Source organism: Cervus elaphus, chromosome 11, assembly GCF_910594005.1.
Source record: "Cervus elaphus chromosome 11, mCerEla1.1, whole genome shotgun sequence".
Taxonomy (NCBI): Eukaryota; Metazoa; Chordata; class Mammalia; order Artiodactyla; family Cervidae; genus Cervus; species Cervus elaphus.
Window position 1 is genome coordinate 4464786 of NC_057825.1, and position 25714 is coordinate 4490499.

The window sequence follows — 25714 nt, forward strand, 5'->3', positions numbered from 1 at the left end:
GTGGGGCCAGACTAACCTCCATTCCACTACAGAGCAGCCGGGGGCAAATGGGCCTCTCCTCTCTGACCCTCTGTCTCTCCTGCTGTGTGATGGGGAGGTAAGAGTGTATTCCCTGAGCTGTCCAGTTATTCAAGGACAGGAGGCCTGGGAGGTGCTCAGCAATGTCGGGCCTGGAGTGGTAACAATAACACTAGTTGCCGTTGTTAGTTCAAAGCAGGGTCTACCCATCTTCCACCGGGTCCATGTCAGAACTGGCATGTAGGGGGCCGTTTGCTCATTGACTGAATGATGGATACCCCGCTAGCATCCATGAAGGCAGAGACCTGCGCACCCAGAATCTGCCTGCAGTGCCAGCTGCTGCCCAGCCCTTCCCTCCCCTGCCATCCTTGTCTTATCTTAATTGAAAATGTTGGACCAATTAGGAGCAGTAACAATTAAGATGTGCTGAGGGCATGTGAACATTTGCAAACACTTCTTAAGACACATCAATAATTAAGCCCTTCTTTAATGGTTACATTTCTGGCCTCCAGATGTAACTGTTTATCTGTTAATGGACCTAGGGTCACAGCGTGCTTTGAGATCTGTTATGACCTTACATGTAATGAGAATTTAAAATTCTTCCCTCGTTTGGATTCTGAGTTTGACAGTGAAACAGCAGAGCGAGGACGCAGGCTCTTTCCAGCTGCCTGATCCTAGAGGTTCGATCTTCAAAGCCCTCCAGCTAGCCAGGGTGTAAATCCAGGCTCTGCCATCGTGCAGCCTCGGGGAACACCTGAATCCTCCCTTTCCAGTTCCCAGATGGCTCAGTGGGAAAGAATCCGCCTGCCAATGCAGGAGACACAAGGGACTGGGCTTCGATCCTTGCGTCAGGAAGATCCCCCAGAGGAGGAAATGGCAACCCAGCCCAGTATTCTTGCCTGGAGAAGCCCATGGACAGAGGAGCCTGGTGGGCTGCCGTGCATGGGGTCGCAAAGAGTCGGACACGACTGAGCGCGCACACACGAAATGAACAGAATGCTTCCCGCCTCGTAGTATTCGTCGGCAGTTATGTGTGCAAGTAGCTGCCACGTGTGAGTTCAGTTCAGAGCAGCTTCTGTTCATGGTGGCTCCTGTTATCATCAGAGGATAAAAAAAGAGGAAGCAGGTGGCTGAACAGTCAAGATGACTTGTCTACACCAGCAGCTGCAAACTCTGTGCCTCCTGGGACCAGATGGGTCACAGAAATGAGAGAAGCCACTCTGGGTGCAGGCTAGGATAGGCAGAAGGGCACCCATGGATTCTGCGTGCAGCGGGCCCTGCTGCTCAGCCCCGGCCCCCAGTGCAAGGCAGGAGTGCAGACCCAGGATGCCTGGGCTTCTGACTTTTTCCTGGGGGCTCAGTTGGTAAAGAATCTGCCTGCAATGCAGGAGACCAGAGTTCAATCCTTGGGTGGGGAAGATCCCCCGGAGAAGGGAATGGACACCCACTCCAGTATTCTTGCTTGGAAAATTCCATGGACAGAGGAGCCTAGAGGCCTATATAGTCCATGGGGTTGCAAAGAGTCAGACACAACCTAGCTATTAAACTGCCTGTTTTTATATGAGATCTCCTGATTTTTTTTTTTTTAATGTGGCAAGTCATTCAAACTTTTCTGGCTGAGCTCAGCAGCATGTGGAATCTTCCATCAGGGATCAAACCTGTGCCCCCTGCATTGGAAGCATGGATTCTTAACCGCTGGACTGCCAGGGAAGTCCTGAAATTTTGATTTTTTAAATCACTGCCTGGGCCAAATGAACACCTCTGCAGGTTGACTTGGCCTCCACCCCTACTCATGATCATGTGTCTTCACGGGCATCCTTTCCCAGATAATTGCTTAGGTTCCACTTCCTTCTAGCCAGAGGCTCGTGGATCAAAGCATACCTTTCTGATTTAGGGACAGTCTGTAACAAATTGGTGTGGATTGGAAACCAAATCAGCTAACTGGAAAGGAAGTAATTGAATAATTCCAGATTCAGGTTTTGACCCCGTCTGGCATTGAGAAGTCGAATGAGCGGGCAGGTGGAGGTGCATACGGCTCCTCAGGTCTGGTTATTTTGTCCATCGTGAAATGTATAAAAGGCCAAAGGATTTGACACTGGGGGAGGCGGGGGCAGAGCTGTGATCAGAGTGTTCTCACGTGGCAGTTAAACCCCCAAACGCAGCATCCCTAACTGTAGGCCTCTCGGATGTTCAGTCTGAAGTGGAACTTTATTTTTTAACATATCCGTACTTGTGAGCAAACAGTAGTCATTTGTTTCTTTGCTTCTTTCTTTATTGGACCAAATCACCCCGACCACTCCTCGGGTAGTCAGATGTAATCAGATTTGGTTTCTAACATGCTTTTAAAGTAAAGAAATAAATACAATCAAGGCTTGTAAAAGGTGATCATTAGAGAATGGGCCTCGGTCCCATAACTTTAAAGTAATAGCCCCATTACGAGAGGGGGCAATGATTTTGTAACTGTTCCTTGCATGGATGTTGGAAGGTTGAGGGGCTTCGCGGGCAGATCGGGCGTTGCAGTAAAAGCTTTTCCAGCAGCCATTTAACCTCCATTTACGAAGAAATAAAGCGAAATTGATGCCGATTTGGGCCTGCTTTGGGGGGTATTTTTGTTCCATAAAAGCCCTTTTGCTTGCAATTTGCTGAGCTGCCCTGTCACATCAGGAAGGGCCGCTGTTGATAAAGATAAAGCTTTATGGCCACGATATTTGCTGCTAACAGCAACCTAATGCAGCATTTTCATTTTTGTGCAATTAATGTTAACGTCTGCTACGAAAATTGTCATTAAATACCATTTTAAAATCCATTCAATTTGCATATGCAAAGCCCATTTACCATCACAGAAGATATAGCCAGCACTTCATCATGTCCTTTCCCTGGAATTGTAGCCACTCAGTTTTATAGCAATTTAAGATTTTTATATTGAAAGCTCGATGGTAATGGATGTTCTTTCTGAGCCCAGCTGACTTAAGCTTTTCCATTGTATGTAGAGCCACACAGCCCTAGGACCAGACACCATGGGGGGTCGAGCTGTATCTCAGCCCCAAGGAGGAGGAAGAAAGCCCTGGATGGGGAGTGCTGGCCAGCTCAAGATCTGGCTTTGGTTTGGTCACACCCTGCTGTGTGACCTTGTGAAAATTTCTTCACTTCTCTGAACTTCTGTTTTCCTGTTTCAAAGAAGGGCTTCGAACTAAATGATTGCCAACATGCTGGATTCTCTCTTTTTTTTTAAAATAAAATGTTTAGCTGCACTACCACCCCCCTCCCCCTGCCCCCGGCCGCCACAGCATGCAAGATCTTAGTTCCCTGACCAGGGATCAAAACCATACACCCTACAATAGAAGCACAACATCTCAACCACTGAACCACCATGGAAGTCCCTTGTATGTCTAAATAAAAGCACACCAGTTAAGAATCCAGGCCAAGCCTTGCTGTGAAAAATTTGTGTGAACTTAGGGAGGTCAGTTCATCTCTCTGTGGCTCAGCTGGGTAAGTAACCCTGCCTGCTTCCTGCAGTGTTTGATTTACAATGTTGGGCTAGTTTTTCATGTATGGCAAAGCGATTCAGTTGTACATATATAACACATATATATATTCTTTTTCATAATCTTTTCCATTATGGTTCATTACAGGATATTGACTATAGTTCCCTGGGCTATACAATAAAACGTTGTTGCTTATCTGTTTTATGTACATCTGCTAATCCCAAACTCCTAATTTATCCCTCCTCTATCCCCTTTCTCCTTTGGTAACCATAGGTTTGCTTTCTATGTCTGGGAGTCTGTTTCTGTTTTATAAATAAATCCGTCTGTATCCTATTTTAGATTCCACATGTAAGTGATATCACATATTTGTCTTTCTCCACCTAATTCACTTAGTATGATAATCCATAGGTCCATCCACGTTGCTGCAAATTGCATTATCTCATTCTTTTTTATTGTTGAGTAATACTCCCTTGTGTGTACATATATATGGGTTGGGAAGATCCCTTGGAGAAGGGAATGGCAACCCACTCCAGTATTCTTGCCTGGAGAAGTCCATGGACAGAGGAGCCTGGCAGGCTACAGTCCATGGGGTCGCAAAGAGTCAGACAGGACTGAGCAACTAACACTAACATATATATACATATGGCACATGTTCTCCATCCATTCATCTGTCCATGGACAACCAGGTTGCTTGTGGATCTTGGCTAAATAGTGCTGCTATGAACACTAGGATGCACAGGGTTTTAGCGATGATGGGATGGAATTGATGTAGAGGCAGAACATACCCTGAGAATCCCAGAATGCTGGTTACTGCTGTAACATCCTATTTACAGATGAAGGAACAGAAGTCCTAGAAGGAAAGAGCGTTGGGAATGAAGGTGTGACTAAATGCCCGGGTGACTCCTGGCCAGGGCTCCTCCTGGACACCATGCTGTCTTCAAGACACTGGTGACCAGAATGGGCCAGGCTAGTAGTGACCACACGGCGGGGACTCTGCACTTCAGGCAGTCTTGGAGAACCTTGCCTTGCCTTCAGAGACTGACTTGGGTGTTATTTCAGAGTGGGAAGAAGGATGATGTACAGATAATTAGTCAATCTGGCCCACAAGTGAGTTTCCAATGTGTCTCTAGTGCCACATTCCAGGTTTTGAGGGCTGATGAACAGAAATGCATTTCCAGTAAGAGAGTGGTGCATACTATTTGAGGTCAGGGAGATGGGAAAGCTTACCAAAGAGAGGATGCTGCATTGAGCTTTGATGAACAAGTAGGTTTTACCAGGTAGGATGGTGAGAAAAGGCAGAGGGAAAAGCATACAAAAGTATGGTGGCGGACACTGAGGGAAACACACAGCAGTTAAAAAAAATAAACATAGAATTCCCATGTGGTCCAGCAATTCCACTTGTGGGTATCTATGCAAAAGAATTGAAAGCAGGGACTCAAGCAGATATTGCACACCCATGTTCATAGCAGCGCTATTCACAATAGCCAAAAGGTGGAAGCAACCCAAATGACGATTCTGAATGGATAAACAAAGTGTGATATAGTTTGGACTATTATTTAGCCTTAAGAAGGAAAGGAATTCTGATCCATACTGCAGCATAGGTGACTCTCAAGTACATTATGCTAAGTGAAACAGGCCAGACACAAAAGGACAAACACATGTTACGGGTTAGGAAACTCTGCTGCGCTGGACATTTGCTGCTTTTGCCTGCTGTTGTGTTCTGTTCTCATCCTTCTGGCTCAGAACCCCTCTTGCCACATCTTTTCCACCATCAGCCCATATAGATTGTGGAGACTGATTCCAAGCAAGTTCCCTCCAACAAGGGGCCAGGGGTCAGGCCTGACCAATCAGAGCATCAGACTCCCCCAGCCTCAGTAACTGGAGCAGAGGCAAGACATGGTGACCCAGGCCTGGCCAGTCAGCGTATTTTGCAATTTCTACTCGCCCCTGTGGTTGGGTCAGGGACAAGCATGGTACTGAAGTCAGACCAAAGAATCTAAACCTCAAGGCTTTTATAGTTCCTTTCCGTTGAGGCCACTAAAAGCATAGGACCTAAGGATGCAGCTGTCCCTGGCCATTTTGCCAAGTGAGGAAGAAGCTTATCAGAGACTGGGGCCAAAACTGGGAAGCACAGCCAAGTCATGGAGAGACAAACATGACATTGCCTGATTGCCTAGATCCGGCTATGCCTGAAGCTCTTCCCTTTCACTCATGTGAGCCAATAAATTACCCTTAAAAAAAAAAAAAAAAACACCCAAGTTGTTCGAGTTGAGACTTGATTACATGCAACCACATTTTTTAATAGAATGTCACGCATTTCAAAGTTGGGACATGGGTCACACGTCTGCCTCTGGGCCAATCACCGTGAAGGTAGTTTGTGAAATAGGTTGATTGGCCAGGCCTGGATCACTCACCCCTCCCTGGAGTCCAGAGTCCCGCTCCCACATTGTTCCCAACCATGAGCAGCCTGTCACTGCCACGGTGAGGGGAAGGAGCCTTGGGTACCAGCCATCTTACCGTGCCCGGATCCCAAAGGTCATATTTGGAGGGAGGGAGGGCGGTTCCTTCTTGAGGCGCCTGTCATCCTGGTCACTGATGCGGATGTCGTTGAGCTGACGGTAGTGCAAATTCTCCCGGGCGGTGACCAGGCCAGCCTTCACTGCCCCTCGGTTCATGGCGATATAATTCCGGGTCAGCTCGTGGGGGCAGGTCGGCTGTTGTTTATACACGTTCCAGTGTCCAATGGCTGAGGGCAGGGAAAGATGAAAGTCAGTCAGGGAAGTAAAGCAATTGTGGCATCTCACTGGGAGGAAACTGGGGCACAAATATCTTTCATTAACTCAGAACCGACTGAGGGACAGCCCTGCTTGGCTCCCCGGAAAGGGAGGGGTCAGGATCTCCAGATTCTAGATGGTGCCTGAGCATCCTTCACGGAGCTGGGCTTGCCTGTCCTTGACCTCCTTTGGGACTTCCCTGGTGGCTCAGCGGCAAAGAGTCCGCCTGCCAATGCAGGAGACACGGGTTCCATCCCTGTGTCTTCTTTCATCAAGAAGATCCCCTGGAGAAGGAAATGGTGACACAGACAGAGGAGCCTGGCAGGCTGCAGGCTGTGGGGTCACAAAGGGTCGGACACAACTTAGCGATTAAAGAAGAGCAGCAGCAGGCCTCCTTTGAGCGATCAGAGGGCTGGTCCTGACCCTGTCCGTGCTTGCAACTCAGAAGGTGCAGAACACAGACAGTCTCCTGCCTGGGGACAAGGCTCCCCACGGTCAGGGGCCCTTGCTATTTCTCTGACACGTTCGACCCGGACCCTGTGTGGTCCTGTCATTCTCGGCTAAGCCCAGCCTTGGAATCGTGCTGCAGGGCAGACCCCCAACCCTTTTCCTGGACCGTGGCCGGCTGCCATGTGGCCTGGCGAGAGGGCCCAAGTCTCTTTGGTGACCGAGGACGCTTACTCACCTTCAGGGACCCCTCCATCCAGCCCCCGGATGTAGAGTCCATAATTAAAATTAATTCCGGGCAGACTGCAGCTTCTTTCCCGGGGCTTCCCGAGCTCAGCCTGTTGGGGAAGGACAGAGAGCACAGGTCAGGAGTGGGATCTCAGACCCAGGGTGTTACACGGAAATCAGCAGCCCCAGGACCTGTGGGCGATCACAGCGCGGCTGGGGTGTGGGCTGCAGACGCCCCTGAGACGAGCGCTCAGCGCTGTTGGGCGTTGAGACACACCTTGGGGAAGCCTGCCTGCTGGGCTCCTGCTCAGGGGCGGGTGAGGAGAACAGAGTCAGGAGGACCCTGGTGGTAGCAGGTGGTTGGGACCCAGGCCCCGAAGGAGGAGGCGCATTTATGAGGCAGGAGAGGGGGGCACAGTCCCGCACCAGGCGTCCACACTTGAGGTCCAGCCCAGATCCGCCCGCCTAGTGCTCCTCATGATGTATCATGGAGATGGGTGGAAAGACCTGGTTCACGGAGACTCCACTGGGGCCACCCCCAAGGGAGGGGGCATCTTCGTCCCTAACCCTTCACTCCTAGCCAGGACCCTCCAGTCCTTGTCCCTGGAGCTGCCTGAGGGTGGGGCTGCCGTGACGAGGCCCACTGACCCTCCCGGCAGCGGGACAGCCATTCTCACTTTGCGTCTTGGGTCAGCTCCTCCTTGACCCCACAGAAGGGCTTTGTGGGGATGAAATTGCTCTGTGATCAACCACTTCGATTTCCCCATTGTACAGGTAGGGAAGCTGAGAACCAGAGCGGCAGGACCATGAATCTCAGCTTCTAAAGGACAGGGCCGGGTGTGACGTGCAGGTGCATTTGGCCTTGGGGTGAAGCTCTTTTTTTAAAAAAAATTTATACATTTATTTATTTATTTATTTTTGACTGTGCTGGGTCTTCATTGCTGCATGGGCTTTTTCTCTAGTTGCGGAGGGCCGGGCTACGGGCTTAGTGGCTCTGAAGCATGTGGGACATTCCCAGACCAGGGATCGAACCTGTGTCTCCTGCATTGGCAGGCACATTCTTCACCAGAGAGTCACCAGAGAAGCCCGGGCTAAAGATCCCTCTTAAGCACAATGCTTGTGCTGCCTCTCTGTAGATGAGCAGCTAGCTCCCTGGGCGTAGGGGTCCTTATGGTGCTTAGAACGTTACCGCTCTTGGTCAGTGGGCACCTGCTGAGGTCTGGGTTCTCCATCCACATCTCTTAGTCCTCACGGCTGCCCTGTGAGGCAGCCCATCGCTGTCCCCATTTCTCAGATGGGGAAACTGAGGCACAGAGAGGTCAGACAGGTGGCATGAAGCCACACGGGAAGAGGCGGCAGAGCTGGGGTTTGAACCCAGGCTGTGTTCTCCAGCCCACATTCAGATCCGCCTGCTAAAGAGATACCAACCAGGGGTGCGTGGCTCCCGGTGCCATCGGGCCTGGGGGCCGGGGACTTCACCGAGCTGGGTGGGTGCAGCAGCTCCTCGCACCCCCGCGGGCCCCAGGCTCCCAGTTGCAGGGTGTTACAACCCCCAGGACATCACTGCTCCAGCCTCGCCAAAGACTGTCTGGTGGCTCCGCCCTCACCCTTTCTCCTGTCCCCCGTCAGTCTCTGCCCCCAAAGCTCGGGCTCCCAGAGACCTGGGTGCATAAAGGTGGATGATCCAGGACCAACCATAACGGCTCATCACCGCCTTTGGAATGAACCCCTCCCTTAGCCTGGCGGTCTGGGCCCTGCACTTTCCAATCCCGCCCGCCTCTGCGACTTTGCCCCCGAGTCCCCACCGTGGCCCTCAGACGTGGGCACAACAGACCGCTCCCCACCCTGAGGGGTCTGCAGCCATCCCAGCCGCTTTTGCTCCTGCCTGCCTTCCCTTTTCTGGTTCTTATTCTTCAAACTTACTGGACTCCTCCGGCTCACAGTGGCGTCTCCCTCCTCTGGCTCCAGTAACTCTTCCTATATGTTCTGTTCATTTGGATAAGCTTAGAACTTCAGTGACCTCAATTTCTAGGAATGCACATGCAGGCCAGCCGGCCTGGATTATAAATTCTTACGCATCTAGAACCACGGCTTCTATCAGTTTCTTTTTCCTGGTAGCACATAACCAATGCTCACTAAACCTGAGATTAAAAACTGCCTCCTCTGTGAAGCCCTCCTGGGTTGCCCTCAGTGCAGACAAACTTCCTTGTCTATGGCCCCATATGGCCCTGGGCTCACATTTAGGGTGGTCCAGTGGTTAAAGACTGTGCTTCCAGTGCAGGGGGCATGGGTTCAATACCTGGTCAGGGAACTAAGGTTCAACACGCAGCATGGCCAAAAAAACCCACAAAAAAACCCAACATAAAACAAAAACAAGAAACAGAATTACACACTAGAGACAGTAGAACTGCTTCAGTGGGGACGGGCTGTGACAGTATGGGGCTTGGTGAAGAAGTCAGTCACAGAGGACCACATATTGTATGATTTTATTTCATGAAATAAATATTTCATGAAATAAAATTCAGGACACATGAAATGTCCTGAATAGGCAAATCCATAGAAACAGAAAGTGGATTAGTGGTTGCCTAAGGCTGAGGTGGGGAAGGGAATGGAATGATTTAGGGGTGACAGTTAAGGGGTATGAGACTTCTTTCAGGGGTAATGAAAATGTTCTGAAATTGATTGTGGCGCTGGTTGCCCAATCCTGTGTATATACTGAAAGCCACTGGATCGTATACTTTAAACGGGTGAATTGTATAGTATGTGAATTATAGCTCAATAAAGCCATTAAAGATTACAAAGTAGTGTAATTGGGTTATTAATTGTGTGGTGATCAGTTTAATGTCTGTCTTCCTTGGTAGACTGTCCGCTCAGTCTTTCTTTCTTCTTTCCTTCTCTCTCTCTGTCCCACCCTCCCTTCTTTCCTTTCTTTCAAGGTTGATTATTTTTAAAATAGACTGTATTTTTAGAGCAGTCTTGGGCTCACAGCAAAACTGAGCAGAGATTCTCAACACACCCCATAAGAGTATTTATTTCCACCCCTCCTTTGCAAAGAGATCAGCAGAGAATAGATACCAGTAAAGAGGGGTTGATCAAGTGAATGAATGAGCTGCCTCCTTGGAGACTCCATCAGTTCTTTGCTACCCACAACCTCACCATTTTTCTCCCTCTTCCTTCTCATCTTGGATCCCAGGCCTTGACCTTCCCCAAGAACTGGGAGTTCTGAGTTTCAGGCAGGGGCCTCAGCTGGGTGGTTTGTTTCGATTTCCTTCTACATGATTCACTCTGAGCTGCAGACAAAGCCCTGGCTCCTCATTTGTTTATGAAAATGATCTGCCCTCTCCAGTGCCGGCGAGGGAAGTTAATTAAAACGTGACTTCTCTAGGAGAGGCCCCGCCTCCCTCCCGCAGGTGCGGGTGGGCCGACTTCCAGCTGGCAGAGACTCGACAGACAGACTCCATGGCCGCCACTGGGAAGGGGGCGGTGGTGAAGGAGGCAGGGAAGAAGCGAGTGCCACCATCTCCACGCTTTTTAGTGATGGTTGCCCAAGTGTCAACAACAGCCAAAAACACTGAAGCCTTGGGCTGCAAAAATCATCCCAACGGGAAAGTCACTCATTCATTTGCTGCACAAATATTTGTTTTGAATCTCCTCTGCACCAAGCTCTGTGCCAGGAGTTGCAAGGTAACAAACAGCCCCCTGCCCTTATGAAATTCATTATCCTGCTAAAAGGACAAACTGAAGAAGTAATGACAACCAAAGGCACCAGAGGGTTTGATAGGGGAGCATAGATTGCCTCTAGCTCTAAAAATGTGTGAATCTATAGAGTGAGAGAAGGTATTTGCAATACATACATCTGACACAGAGCTGTTATCCATCATATATAAAGAGCTGCTAAAGATCAATAAGAAAAAGGCAGGTGATCCTATAGAAAGATGAGAAAAGACTTGAACGGTGGTGGTGGTTTAGTCACTAAGTCGTGTCCGACTCTTGCATCTTGTCCGACTCAACCACATGGACGGTAGCCTGCCAGACTCCTCTGTCATGGGATTCTCCAGGCAAGAATACTGGAGTGGGTTGCCATTTCCTTCTCCAGGGAATCTTCCCAACCCAGGAATCAAACTCAGGCCTTCTGCATTGCAGGCAGATTCTTTACTGACTGAGTTAATAGGCACTTTATTAAGAGAATGTCAAGGTGGCCAGGACCCCTATGTCAAGGTGCTCAGCCTCTGAGAAATGCAAAACAAAAGCTCAATGCAATCGGTAAAGACGTGAAGTAACCAGAACACTCAGGTACTTGGTAGGAGCGTAAACTGATACAAGCACTGCAGAAAACTGTTCAGCAATACCTATTAAAGCTAAACATACACCTATGGATAACCCACCCAACAATTCCCTCCTGGACACCCAATGGGAATGCATGCCCACGTCCACCCAAAGAGATGTCTGAGAATGCTCACAGCAGCTTGATTTGTGATAGCCAAGCACCAAGTGGCCATTCCAGGGGGATAAAAAAGTGGTGGCAGATTCATTCTGTAGAATACTCTATAACAGTGGTTCTTTTTTTTTTTTTTAACAGTGGTTCTTAACTGGGGCAGTTTTGCCATCCCAGAGGACATTTGCCCGTGTCTGGAGACATTTTTAGTTGTCACAGCCAAGGAGTCAGTACTGCCCTCTGTCCAGTGGGTGGAGGCCAGAGATGCTGGCAAACATCCCAAGATGTGCAAGATAGCCCCCAACCCCGACAACATAGAGTCATCTGGCCCCCAGGCCAGTGGGTTGAAGAACTGCCCCAGAGCAACAGGGATGAAAGATCAGCTCTACACAACCACGCAGGTGGTTCTCACTCAAAGTGTGGGGTGAAAGGAGCCGGACACACAAGTTACACACTGCTTCACGTGGATGAAGTTCAAACACAGCACGACTAGCATCTGATTTTAGAAGTCAGGAGAGTGGGTACGTTTGGGACAGGGACACTGGCTGTAAGCAACACAAGGAAGCTTTGGGGGTGTTGGTCCTGCTTGCCCACTTGATGTGGGTGCCCTACAAGGTTCTGCCCGCTTCCCTCCTGCAGAGACTGTAGGTCTGTGATCGTGGCCACACATCGCAAGAGCAGTGGGTTCCTGATATTACCTTCATGCTTGAAATCCTACCTTTGGCAATTTAATCCTTTAGGTTCAGGCCGTGTGTCTCAGAACCCTTGCATTCATATATAAACACCCTAGTTGTTCAATCGCTCAGTCGTGTCCGACTCTGTGATCCGATGGACTGCAGGACGCCAGGCTTCCCTGTCCTTCACTGTCTGCCGGAGTTTACTCGAACTCATGTCCATTGAGCCAGTGATGCCATTCAACCATCTCATCCTCTGTTGCCCACTTCTCCTCCCGACCTCAATCTTTCCCAGCACCAGGGTCTTTTCCTCTAGGGAAATACCATAGAGGAGCAGCGTATTCACCCATTACCAGCTCAGCTGCCCAATGAGACGGGCTAACTGGGCCCACCCTGGTACCACCACTGCCAACAATGGCAACATCATAGTCACAGTGACAGCAGGCCAGGCTCCATGGGGGTGCTTACCCCTCTTACCACCAACAGTTAAGGCAGCCCTGCAAACTACACAGCTTTTTGGGTGGGAAAGGGAGGCCTGGACAGCTGGACTTGTTTGCCCAAAGCTTCTCCACTAATGAGAGGCCATGGCTGAATCTGAACCCACATCAGACTCGATGTCTTTGCTGCCCCTTGGCATTTAGCAACGGGACTCTGATTGTCTTTTCCTGTGCACAAAGTCAGCTCTGCAGACTGGATTTTGCTCATGTTTGCACGATGCCCTCCACACACACAGAGGACATGAGTAGCCTTCTGTCCAGGAGAGCCCTGGGCACAGGCGCCGTTTGCTGTATAGACTGGGGGTGATGGGAAAAACCATCATTTCAGTGACCTGGACTTGGGACAGCTAAGTCACGCCTGGGTCAGGACTGGACAGGAAAGAAGGTCAGCATTTTTGGGGACAGCTGATCTAAAAACAATTCCAGTGGGGCAGCCAGGGAGAACAGGGGTGCTGCCAGTCCTTTGAGGGGCTCCCCAGAAGAAGTAAAAGGACCAGCCAGAGGTGGGTTGGCCTGGCACCGACTCTGGGCCTCCCTCCCCAGCTTGTCCACAGGGGTTTTCTAGAAGCCTACAGAGAAAAGCTGCCTGACAGAAGGGTCTGCAGTTCCCTGGGCAACTCAGGGGACCGGTAAAGGACTGACAAACAGGTGCCCAGAGGAATTCCTGATTCTGAACTTCTAGACGTAGGCAAACAGGTTGTGAAGCTACTGAGACGTGGTCACAAATCAGCTCTGATTGGACACTTGAGTAAACCAGGCGGTCTGCACATTCAGCCCAGAATAGGATGAGAGACGGTGCTCAACTGGGATGTTCACAGGCCCTGTGGCAAATGCACAGGTGTTGGGCCATGTGAAGGCGGAGAGCACCTGCCCACACAGGGGTCCCCAGAAACCACCTTGTTGTCTTTATAACAGAAGTAAAGGAAAAAACAAATAAGAGCAGATATTTACTGAGCATCTGCTACATGCAAGGCTCAAGTGGTACCCTGTGACCTTGCTTATCAAGCCCTTTTATTGAGCACTTCCTGTGTCCTAAGAGCTTGTTGCACTTCTCCCTGAACTCTCCCAACCCCACTGGGAGGTTGTTCTCCCATTTGACAGATGGGAAAACTGAAACTTAAAGAGGTTCCTACTTGCCCAAAGGCACCCAGGTGGAAGTGTGCGCTAAGTCGCTTCAGATGCGTCCAACTCTGTGCGACCCCATGGACTGTGGCCTGCCAGGCTCCTCTGTTCATGGGATTCTCCAGGCAAGAATACTGGAGTGGGTTGTCATGCCCTCCTCCAGGGGATCTTCCTGACCCAGGGATTGAACCTGTGTCTCTTACGTCTACCTGCACCGGCAGGCAGGTTCTTCACCACTAGTGCCACCTGGGAAGCCCAGTCAAGGGAAGAGCTGCAGTTAACCTCGGCCCTCTGACATCACACTTCTGCACTCACCCTCAGCGGCCCCTCACAACCGCTCTGTAAGGGAGGTCACGTTGTCCCCACTGGACAGATGGGGAAATCGAGGCTCAGAAAGGGATGGAATGGCAGACTCCTTTCATTTCCCACCGCCCTCCCCGTACCGCCCTGCGATGCTAAGCCCTCCTTGTATTTCTCATTCTTAGGGCTGACTTCTAAGGCATCTTGAAGCGCGACACTCAAGGTCTTTTCCTAGGCACGCCTTCAGTTTGCACAACAGGGAACTGCGAAGTACTGGCAGCTATTCGGGTCCGGGCTACTAGCGGGAATCCCTTATCCTCGTGGTGGTTCAGCTCAGGAGGCGAAGGCGGGAGTCGAGTCCCCGCTCTGAGTCTGGCCACCCTGCCCTTCTCAGCCGTTTGCAAACTGCGCCTTTCTCGGAGGTTGCTCTGTCACAGACTGGTTTGGCTGGCATACAGCTCTGGGTGACAGCTGTCCCCATCAGCAGACAGCTTCATTAAACCTCATTAAGATGTCATCCCTCGCCGCTTTGTCTCTCATCTCCCAGCTCTAATTAAAACCATCTCGCTCCCCGTCCCAGGGGGGTCTTGGGATTCTCTGGGCTCCTTGCACGGCCGCTCCTCTCTGCTCCCCAACATCAAGAACCGAGCCCTGGAAATCCGCGCTGAGACCCAGGCGGGGCAGGCAGCCCCTGGCCCAGAAGGCCCCTCGGAGCGGCCTGTCGCCAGCCTCAGGACCGCTGGGGCTTTCCGCAGGCAAGTACAGGTGGCAAGCATTGCCGGCAGGCTGCCTCTGGAGTCACCAGAGACCCAGGAAGGAAGTACCCGGGGACAACTTCCAAAACAGTGACCCGGCCTTACAACTCGAGTGTGACGCTTCTCCACCCCGTACGCTCATAAAAAATCCTTAACTTGCCCCCATTTCTCACCAAAGAGGTAAAAATGGGTGGAATTAACTAGCTTTGCTTCTTGGACCATCTAAACTGGATCTGTCATTTCCAAGCGGGGTTTTCTGCCCGGGAGCTCGATGCCTGAGTTCCAGACCAGTCTTAGGTGTTCATCTATGAGAACCGAGCCCCCTCGGGGAGTCGCTCCCACCTCCTGGCAACCACAGAAGGCTGTGACTCATTAACCCTCTAGTCCAGAGTCTCAACTCAATGAACGTTTGTTCGACAGTTGAGAAGCCTCCGCTCACTTTCCCGCATCCTATTAAAGTGTAGTTCTGTGAAATCCCACGGTTATTGCCTGGTAGTTATTAAATAAATATCTGTATATGGCTCTGCCCACACCCGCGCACGCACACACATCCTGTCTTGCTGGCGGAGGGGGAGTTCATTATTGTAAAACAACTTAAGATCCTCGAATGAAAAGCACAATATAAATGCAAATTGTGATCACGATTAGCATAGAGGATATTTATTTATTTCCATAATGAGAACCTCAGATAAACAATCATGTGAAATAAGGTGCATTATGCATCAAAGGACCCTGGCGTCGTCTTAGAAGCCGGGTTCTTTGAACCGTGTGTATTGTGTGAGCGGCAGTTGAACATCGCATAACGATACTAAAAAGCCACACACCAGAAGACCACATCCATATATGATCAAAGACATCTGAAATAACGTTAAGTGAAAAAAAAAAAATCAGCGGGATTCAAAAATTTACATATACTGTTGTTACGAATACCTAGAAGAGAATTCATTGAAAAAAAAAATACTGGAAGTAAACATGAGACGGTGTGTGTGAGGGTATGTCCTTAGAGATGCGGCCTTTGGGAGGGGGGCCAAGGGTGGGGGCTGGGTATTGAGACTTTATTTTCATAATTAAAAAGGCAGAGTTAAAGCCAGTTTCTATTTTCTGTGTTCCCTCCCGCCAAGCATCAGAGTTAGAGTTCTCCTGGGTCATCACCACTCTGGTGCACGTGTGTAGTGGGGGCTGAAGTGGCTTCCCCCGGTCAGGGGAGGAAGGCAGGGGAGAGGGGAGCCCCAGGCCCATAGGGAGATGTGGAAAGCCAACGTGTTAATGTCACAGCGCTGAGGCCTTGCCCTGCCAGATCCTGTGTGACCTCGGGCAAGTCACTTGACTTCTCTGGTCCCCGTGGCTCCCCTGTAAAACCTCCCTGACTGAGGACCGGAGCCCAGTAGACCAGCGGCCTCCGTTACTGCTGTCACTGTTGGTGTTACTGGGTCAGCGCACCAGCTCAGTCAAGGGGCGGGGGGCGGCCCGGGCAGTGCAGACACCTCTCCAGGCCCCACTGAACCTGCCCGGCCGCCCCAGGGGCCCCGCCTGGTGCCCACGCCCCGGGGCTGCCTGTGTTTCGCTGCCTGCCGGGGTTCCTCCGTCCTCCCCGCCCCGGGGCAGCCCTGGCTCCCTTGGTGCTGCCAGACCCTTGCTGCAGCTGATGTATGGCCCTCGGTGTGCGAGGCGGTCACAGTGATAGGGCCCCGGCGTGTCCTCCCCTCCCCCCTCGACAGCTTGAAACCAGGTCCTTCATTTGCATTTACATGATCTCGCTGTGCAGCTTATGAGATCGAGAGATTTATTTGCTACTTAGCTTGATGTTTGATTACACTCGGAGAAGGCAGCAAGCAGCAAAGTGCACGGATGCCTTGCTCTGAGCCCATGGCCTCGGGGGGCCAGTAACTCAACAGCGGGTTTAGGTGGATGAGGGGGAAACGCTCTGCCTTTCAGAAAAGGCAAACATGGGAGGTTGGAAGGAACAAACACCATGATTTGGATTCTTTTTCTTTTAAAGCAATGAAAATTGCCTAGGTATCCGCTGAGATCATGAACAGACCTGAGCCACTGTCAGGAGGCAGCTCACTGTCCTGGGAGAACTTCCTCCTGGGCAGCATCAGAAGCTCCCTCAAGAGATGCTGCCTCTGCCGTCGGGAGGTGGCGGGGATGGGCTCCCGCTTACAAGGACGGCTCTTGAACCGGAACGTCCGGGTCAACAGGGGCTCTGTCAGTTACACCTGCGCGGTCTTGACACAGTCTCTCAACCTGCCTGCACCCCAAGTTCCCTATCTGTAAAGTGGGGAAACAGCACCCCATTTTAGGTCTGCGGCTGAGACAAGCAGATGAGATGCTCTTGGCACCATGGTGGGTAAGGAGCGGGTACCTGATAAATGAAGCTGTTATGGGCGTGACTGGCCACTCTCTGAAGACACAGGGGATAAAGCCAAATGCCCCGGTGGAGAGAAATCACCGGGTGTAGGGCTTTGCTAAGTGTTACTCGCCTGTTTTGTGATTTATCCGCCGTGTAGGGTTTAATCCCAGACTCCCAGCAGTCCAGCTCTGGGAGCGCACGGCTGGGGGGAGCTCCAGGAAGGCAGACTCATTTTCCTGATGGTCTGACTTGGGCGTAACTAGGAGCATAGATCTGCTGCTGCCAGCGTATCGCTCATCACATCCCAGCTCCAGACAGAAATCCTTCGGCACCTTACTGGGACTTTACCGTTTGGTGCTTACAGTTTGGGGACTTCCCAGGTGGGCCAGTGGTTAAGACTCCATGCTTCCACTGCAGGAGGCACAGTTTGGATCCCTGGTTGAGGAACTAAAGACGCCTTATGCTGCAGGGCATAGCGAAAAGACACAAAAAACCCAGAACAACAAGAACAAAACAAAAAAAAAAATCCCCACAAGTTTGAGGCCAAATGCACAGGTTGGAATTCTGGATTCTCAACTCTGTGTGGCCTTGAACAAGTCGTTGAACTTCTGAGACCCCGTTTCCTTACTGATACAATAGTTACAATGGGAATAACCAGCTCGGAGGGTTATTGGAACCTTTCATAATGCAGAGGGAGTTCTTAGCAGAGGGCCAAGAAAGTTCTCAGTAAGAAGCAGTCATACAGACTCCTCTGGTGGTCCAGTGGTTAAGAATCTGCTTTGCAATGCAGGGGAAACGGGTTTGATCCCCGGTCCAAGAAGACCTCACATGCTGAAGGGCAACTAATCCTGTGTGCCACAACTACTGAGTCCTCCCTCTAGAGCCCATGGTCCACAACTAGAGAAGCCCCTGCATGCAGAAGCCTGCACGCCATAACGGAGAGTGGCCCCCATTTGCTGCAACTAGAGAAAGCCTGGAGGCGGCAACAAAGACCCAGCACAGCCAAAATAATTATTTTTTAAAAAAGAAGAAACAGTCATACTAGCTGGCGGACGTCATTAGTCTATCCACTGGGTGGACTTATCAGTGACTTTGTATCTATTTGAACAGAAAACTAGCTACAAAATTAATAAATCCCTTGACAGTGCCTCAAAAAATTAAATGTAGAATTGCCATGTGATCCAGCAATTCTGCTCCTAGATATAATCCCAAAGGATCTGAAAACAGGTGTTCAAACTAATATATGTACACACATGTCTATAGTAGCATTATCCTCAAGAGCTGAAAGATGGAAACCATCCAAGTGTGTAGCACCAGGTAAATGGAAACAGTGTGGTCTATCCATACATATATAGTAGAATATTAGACAGCCATACAAAGGAATGGAGTCTTCATATATGAATGATCCTTGAAAACACAGGTTGAGGGAGAGAAGTCAGATGACAAAGGCCACATAACATGTGGGTTCATTTACAGGAAATAGGTAAATCCTGTTCTGGATAAGGATAAGTGATTGCTGGGGAATGGGGGGGGGCGCGGAGAATGGCAGTGATTGCTTCATGACTATGGGATTTCCTTCTGGGGTGATGAACATATCCTGGAATAAAATAGAAGGAGTGAGTGCACAGCATCGTAAAGGTGTTAAATGCCACTGAATGATACACTGAAGAAATTGGAAATAGTTTTATATAAATTTTGCCTCAATAAAAAGAAAAATTAATATGTCCCTACTGGGCTGGATGAAGCACAAGCTGGAATCAAGATTGCCAGGAGAAATATTAATAACCTCAGATATGCAGATGACACCACCTTTATGGCAGAAAGTGAAGAAGAACTAAAGAGCCTCTTGATGAAAGTGAAAGAGGAGAGTGAAAAAGTTGGCTTAAAGCTCAACGTTCAGAAAACTAAGATCATGGCATCCGGTCCCATCACTTCATGGCAAATAGATGGGGAAACAGTGGTTGACTTTGTTTTTTGGGCTCCAAAATCACTGCAGATGGTGACTGCAGGCATGAAATTAAAAGACGCTTACTTCTTGGAAGGAAAGTTATGACCAACCTAGACAGCATATTAAAAAGCAGAGACATTACTTTGTCAACAAAGGTCCGTCTAATCAAGGCTATGGTTTTTCCAGTAGTCATGTGTGGATGTGAGAGTTGGACTATAAAGAAAGCTGAGCACCGAAGAATTGATGCTTTTGAACTGTGGTGTTGGAGAAGACTCTTGAGAGTCCCTTGGACTGCAAGGAGATCCAACCAGTCCTTCCTAAAGGAGGTCAGTCCTGGGTGTTCATTGGAAGGACTGATGTTGAAGCTGAAACTCCAATACTTTGGCCACCTGATGCGAAGAACTGACTCATTTGAAAAGACCCTGATGCTGGGAAAGACTGAGGGCAGGAGGAGAAGGGGACGACAGAGGATGAGATGGTTGGATGGCATCACTGACTCAATGGACATGAGTTTGAGTAAACTCTGGGAGTTGGTGATGGACAGGGAGGCCTGGCGTGCTGCAGTCTATGGAGTCACAAAGAGTCAGATATGACTGAGCGACTGAACTGAACTGAACTGAATATGTCCACAGGAAGGTTATGCCATGCCTCTTATCTGGACAATTTAGGACGTTCCTCTCTCTCTCTTCAGGATGGGAAAGGAAAGAAGTGCAAATGAAGTGGCCACTGTCTCACTGTGGGATCATGGACCACGTGGTTGAAAACATCACGCAGCTTCAAGGAGGTGAGACTGGGTGGAAGTGGATGCAGGGGCCGGGGGACCGTATCCCACCCCGATCGCGTGTCTCTGATGGTCTGCAGGCTGTGAGCTGGGGCAGGTCTGTCTGTTAGGCGCGTCTTAGAGCTCCACAAATACCTCTGTTTGAAGGCCAACCCGAGGACCAGTGAAACTGGTTGGGCTCCGTTTTGCAAGGTATGCCTTCGCTTTGGGCACTTTTGGAAGGCCACACTTGACAGAAGGAGCGGTGGAAGGGAGAAGGAACGCTGGGCTGTGGGTTTGGAGACCTGGATATTCATGCCTAGCTCCTCTGCACCTCCTCCTCCCAAGGCCCCATCTCACCTGTTCCTGGGACCCTGGAGGAGGTCAGAGAGGAGGTCAGACAACCTCAGGTGGATGCAAACCTGGAACACAAAGCCTGCATCCTGAGCCGGCCAGGCAGCTGCTGGGAGGCATGTTCTATTTATGGGGGGCTCCATGACAGTCTTCTTTGGAAGAAAGGGTTCTTCCATTTTAAGAAAAACATGAAATCGCTCAACTAAGGCCATGCAGAGGTCCTCTCCTGGTGTAGACAGGTGGGATCGGAATCTAGGCTCTGATCCTTCTGCCCTCCTTTGAGTCTCAGCTCCTCAACATTTGTGAAACGGGGACAGCCATCCCCACCTCAGCGAATAATGACAGGATTTAGACGAGACGACGGAGGGAAGGTGCCCAGGCGTGCCTGGCATGCAGCAGGGGTGCCCACCAGCGGGGAAGGGCTCCCCCTTTGCCCTTTGCTGCCCACACGCCGCTGGCTTAGTAAAGGAAGAAACGCCGCTGGGTCGGCTTTGATGTGGCACCAAGGAGGGAAGGAGCCAGGTTCCAGATGGTGGAGAAGCAACAGAATAAGAGTCCGCCTCTACCTTCTCACATCTGAAGGCGTAAGGAATAAATGGCATCTTCATTTGGTCATTCGGTCAGTTCAGCTGCTAAGGGTCAAAGCCAATGGTCCGTGGAGAAATCAGATTTAAGAAAGAGACTCCCTACCAAAAGGGAAAAAAAAAGGAAAGAAAGAAGAAGCAAAAGCAGAGAATGATCTATGTACTTTTCAAAACTTAAAACAGAAATCAAAGGAAAATGGAACTGTTTTAAGTTTTGACAGCTGCAGGGATCATTCTGTTTGGTTACTCTATTTATGTTTTCATTTTCTTTATAGATTCATTGAAAATCGCATCATGTAATAGGGAAGAAAAATGTTCAGTGTTTTCTCCCCCCCACCCCCATAAACCCTTGTTCTTTCCCAAGAACAGATGAAAACGCCAGCTCCAGTGACTTTTGTTTTGATGTATATTTCATAATATCTCATTGATTGTAAGTTTTATTTCCATGTCAATAAAAAAAACCTGGTATTGTAATAAGTGAGAAGGAGTTTAACACAAAATGGCAGCTGACCTGTTAGCACAGCAGATCGCAGGAGTGGAGGAAAGGGTTCTGAAATGAAGCCGGTTAATAAGGACGGCTGTCGATTCCAGCACAAAGCTGGGCGGCTGGAGAACGAGGTCCCACCTCAGCTCCGTCTTTGCAGCCTTGGGCTGTTTTCTGGTGGGTTCTGGATTTCCGGTTTATAAGAGAGGTCAGGCTGGCCTGAAGCAATGCTCTTTTATATAGCAGAGGTGGCGGAGGCCACTTACAGGGCATAGGGCACCATGCTTGGTACTTGGGAGTTTTCAGAGATGGATGATAACCTAGTTGTAGAGGAAGGAAAAAGACATGGTCATGGGGAAGCATTAACCACGAGCTTTGTTGGTGGGACTTGGACAGGAGTGAGAGGGGGAAGAGGACATATGAAGACGATGTGGGGGCTTATGCCCGAGGGGCCATAGTCCAGAAAGGGGGAGGGCAGGGGAACTCTGGGATAGAGGGGGCTGGGAGAGGGGCTCAGGCGTCTATGTGATGTCACTCTGAGCAGGGCAGGGAGTCTCTGGGCCTGAGAGCTCAAAGGTCAGGTGAAGCTTGGGGGTCTTATGACCAGGAGGCTGTATCTTATCAATGACCAGATATCAGTGTAGTATTAAGGGAATTGCAAAATGGGCACGTCCCCAGTGGCTAAAAATCTGTTTGGGGTAGGTTGGTGCTTCCCTAGTGGCTCATGTGGCAAAGAATCTGCCTGCAATGCAGGAGACCCTGGGGCGGGAAGATCCCTGGAGCAGGGAACGGCAACCCACTCCAGTACTCTTGCCTGGGAAATCCCATGGACAGAGGAGCCTGGTGGGCTACAGTCCATGGGGTCGCATACAGCCGGACTCGACTGAGCGGCTAACACTTTCACTTTCACTTTTGGGCTAGGTTCTCCAGGAAATTGAGCTCCTAGGGAAAAAGTAGAAAAAGCCAGCCTTGCCCCACTGTGAGCCCAGAGGAAGGCGGGACTTTCTGGATTCAGCGGGAGCAGCAGAATCCGCGGTTTGCTGCCTCGCGACCATGACAAGTGTGCAGCAACCAAGAGGGGTAGGGGACTGAGGGCAAATGGGGAGGGCCAGCCTAGGAGGGCAGCCTGGAGGAGGTTTCCCCCTCATTCTTGGGCCCCCAGTGTTCCTGTCTGTAGATGAGGAGGCAGAGCTAGCTCATCTCTGAGCCACTCCAGCTCTGCCATTCGCTTTTTGGAGCAAGTTCGGAATCCACGTCACCTAGACCCGTGTCATCTGAGTCTTTTGTTCGGGAAGGCAGAGCACATGGTGGGCACGCTTTGGGGTCACGTCAGGCTGATCCGGGCACCACTGTTAAACCTCCCGTTTGCCAGCTCCTCTCTGAACACCACCCAATTCATAGGCTTGGTGTGAGCAGAGACTATTCAGTGTCCCTCCCATAACAAGCCTCACTAAAGCTCGGCAGTAGGCTTGAGTGGCGATTGTTATTAGAGAGAGTGGGTGCTATGCTTGACATCAACAGCATCTGAGCCTGGGGACTTGCCCACCAGCACTCAACCAGAACGACCAGAGCAAAGTCAACTGGGCTGCCCTGGGATGGACCTCCACCCCTGCCTCTCAGACCCAACCCGCCTGCCACTCTGAGGCCCCTCCCCGGGTTTGTAGGAAATCCTCTGAACGCTGAGCCGCACCACATACAATGGATAGAAAGGATTTGGAGAATGGGATGATGAAAACCGTGGATCAGCCAAACCAAGCCCCGTCCTCCAGCGCCCTCCCAGGCCCCCGCCCCCTCATGTCTACATCCACGACTGAAAATTGGAACTGCCAGCGCTCTGTGGTTGGGAGGGGCTGGGGAACAGACCGTGGGAGAGAAGATCTGAGCTGAGCAATATTAACCGCTCAGGATGAGAGACTGTGTGATAAATGATTTAATGGGTGGCTTCAAAGATGGAATAGGGCTGCATAACTCAGGTGAAGATTTCAAATATATGGCATAATTGCTACATGTGAAGTCTGTTTGTATTTAAGCTTTTAGTCCTGGAAATTACCAAGCTCTGTGCTGCTCCTACGATTAATCATTAAAGAATTAAGAGTGAGAATACCCATTATTGTAAAAGACTCGAGTGAAGATGGTCTTGATCCAACTTGTAAAATAGACAGATTTGGTGCAACTGAATAATTTTCCTCTTCTCTGCACAAAATCAGGAATGCTAGTCATACTCAGCGGCTGGGGTGAACGCTTACAAACTGGTATAGACCAGCCCATAATTACCAAAATGGGGAAAAAAAAAGAAAAGAACAGCATTTTGTAATGAATGACAAGCTGCTGAGCGGAAATCTAATTTGGTCTAATTAAGCAGCCTTTTGTGAGGATTTGTCTTTAGATGAAAAGAGGGAGCCAAGGAGATCTAAATGCAAATGAACTCCATCATTTTGGTTTTAAAGGGCTGGGCTGAGATGAGCGCCTTCATGCCCAGCCCTCCTCTTCATTAGATTATTAGTCCTCTCCTTGTCACCTCCAGCCCGCACCAGGCCCCACCTGCCTCGGAGGAGCCTCACATTTCCTGTCCCTTGCCTCTCATATCTTTTTAGATAGGGTGCCTCATGTCGACAGAGCTGTCAGGGAGCTTTTGCTTATTCAGGAGCAAATTTTATTTTGCCCAAAGTAATAAAAGCCAATGGGGTTTTGCTTATTAGAGAAATCTGCTGCTGTTCTCTGAGGGTGCATCTTCTGAAGTCTGGAGGGTTGAATGCACACCCAATGCCGTTGGCACTGACAGAGCGACTGGGGGAAAACCAACCCTGCAGCTCAATCTGCAAGGTAGACCAGATATCCGCCTGAGTGTCCCTGGCTGCTATCTGTTTGAAGGCTTGAAGTTGGGGGGTGCCCACCTCTCTAGACAATCACAGGATCAGTCGTCTGACCAGGTGGGTTCTCTTTGGCCCACAGAAGATTACAACACACATCTATCTTGCCCCACACAGAGATGCTGGCACAAACCCCTCGGCGTCATGCAGACACTTTAGGGGTAAGCGGAGGCCAAATGCTTGGTTGCTGTTCCTGCGTTCACAAGATAGTCCTCAGGTTCAACCGTTCACTAGAAGGACCCACAGAACTCAGAAGAGCCATTCTACTCATGGTTGTGGTTTCTTACAGCAGAAGGAACTAGACTAGAATCAGTAAAGGGAAGAGGTGCCTGAGACAGGGTCCATGAGAGACCACTTGTCCCCTCCTGGTGTTAGGAGATGGAGCCTTTAGAAGGTGATGAGGTCTTAAGGGTGGAGCCCCCATAAATGGGATTAGTGCCCTTATAAGAAGAGATCAGAGAGTCAAATATCTGTAAACCAAGAAACATACACTGCTGACCCCCATAACTATGAGAAGTGTTTGTTGTTTAAGCCTCCAGGTCTTGTTCTAGTAGCCCCAGCTGAACAGTACAAGCAGCCACTGTGAGTTGAGCAATTACTATGTGCCTGCTGTCTTGGTCAAGGGTCAGCACTTGACACCTGCTGATTCCTTGACCCTTCCTGACTTGATCTTTCACTTAAACTGTACTTAGCCTCTCCTCCTCCCCTCCCCTGCTCTGTGCTTTTCTAAAGCACTTATCACCAACTCTGTGGGCTTTTAAAAAATTCCTTTGGCCACACTGTGGCATGCAGGATCTTAGTTCCCCAACCAGGGATGGAACTCCTGCCCCCTGCAGTGGAAGCACAGAGTCCTAACCACTGGATTGCCAGGGAAATCCCACCAACTCTGTGTTTTACTGATAAAGTTTGGTCGTCACCTTTCTTTCCTCCCTAACATGGGAGCTTCATGAGGCAGGGATTATTTCTTTCATTACTGTTGTTCACTGCTCTGTCTCCATGCCTAGAATAATTCTTCACACATAGTAGATATTCAATAAATCTTTGTTGAACAGGGATTGAATGAATTAATTCTCATCATAACATATGAGGCAGGGCTCCTCTTGTCCCAATTTTACAGATTAGTGCTCAGCAAAGTTACATTGAAGGACAGGGAAGCCTGGCGTGCTGCAGTCCACGGTCGCAAAGAGTCGGACACAACTTAGCAACTAAACAACTGAACAAGTTTATGTGCATGTCCAGGGTCACTCAGCTAATTGCCAGAGGCAGGGCTGGGAAACCAGCGTACCTGAATCTGGGACGCCCTGGCTGGTGCCTCTATGATCTGCTACAGCCTTTTTATAGTCCTGGGACACAGAGAAAGCCATCAGCTTGATAGGAGGTAAATGATAGGGGCTCTTCGTGGTTCCGGCCGCCCCAGGCCTGAGAAAGTCAATGTCACAGCACAGACAGATCAAGAGGTCCTCTCTCTTCTCCTGAACCATCTCTTCTGTATTCGTTTCCTGTGGCTGCTGCAACACATAGCCACAAACGTGGTGGTTTAAAAACAGCAAAAATTTGCTTTTGCTGAGTCCTGAAAGCCAGGAGTCCAAAATCAAGGTGTCAGCAGGGCTGGTTCCTTCGGAAGCT

At 50.0% G+C, this 25714-nt stretch overlaps 1 protein-coding gene across 1 annotated transcript in view; it reads right to left on the bottom strand.

Annotated features, from left to right (window-relative positions):
• The window catches only part of CFAP77 (cilia and flagella associated protein 77), a 153988-nt gene that overhangs the window by 54688 nt on the left and 73586 nt on the right, over positions 1–25714 (bottom strand). Inside the window, exons 2-3 of the mRNA XM_043916531.1 lie at positions 6963–7062; positions 6021–6249 (exon numbers count right to left, since the gene is read on the bottom strand). Of these exons, the coding sequence (XP_043772466.1) occupies positions 6021–6249; positions 6963–7062 (329 nt within the window). The remainder of the gene's footprint in view (positions 1–6020; positions 6250–6962; positions 7063–25714) is intronic.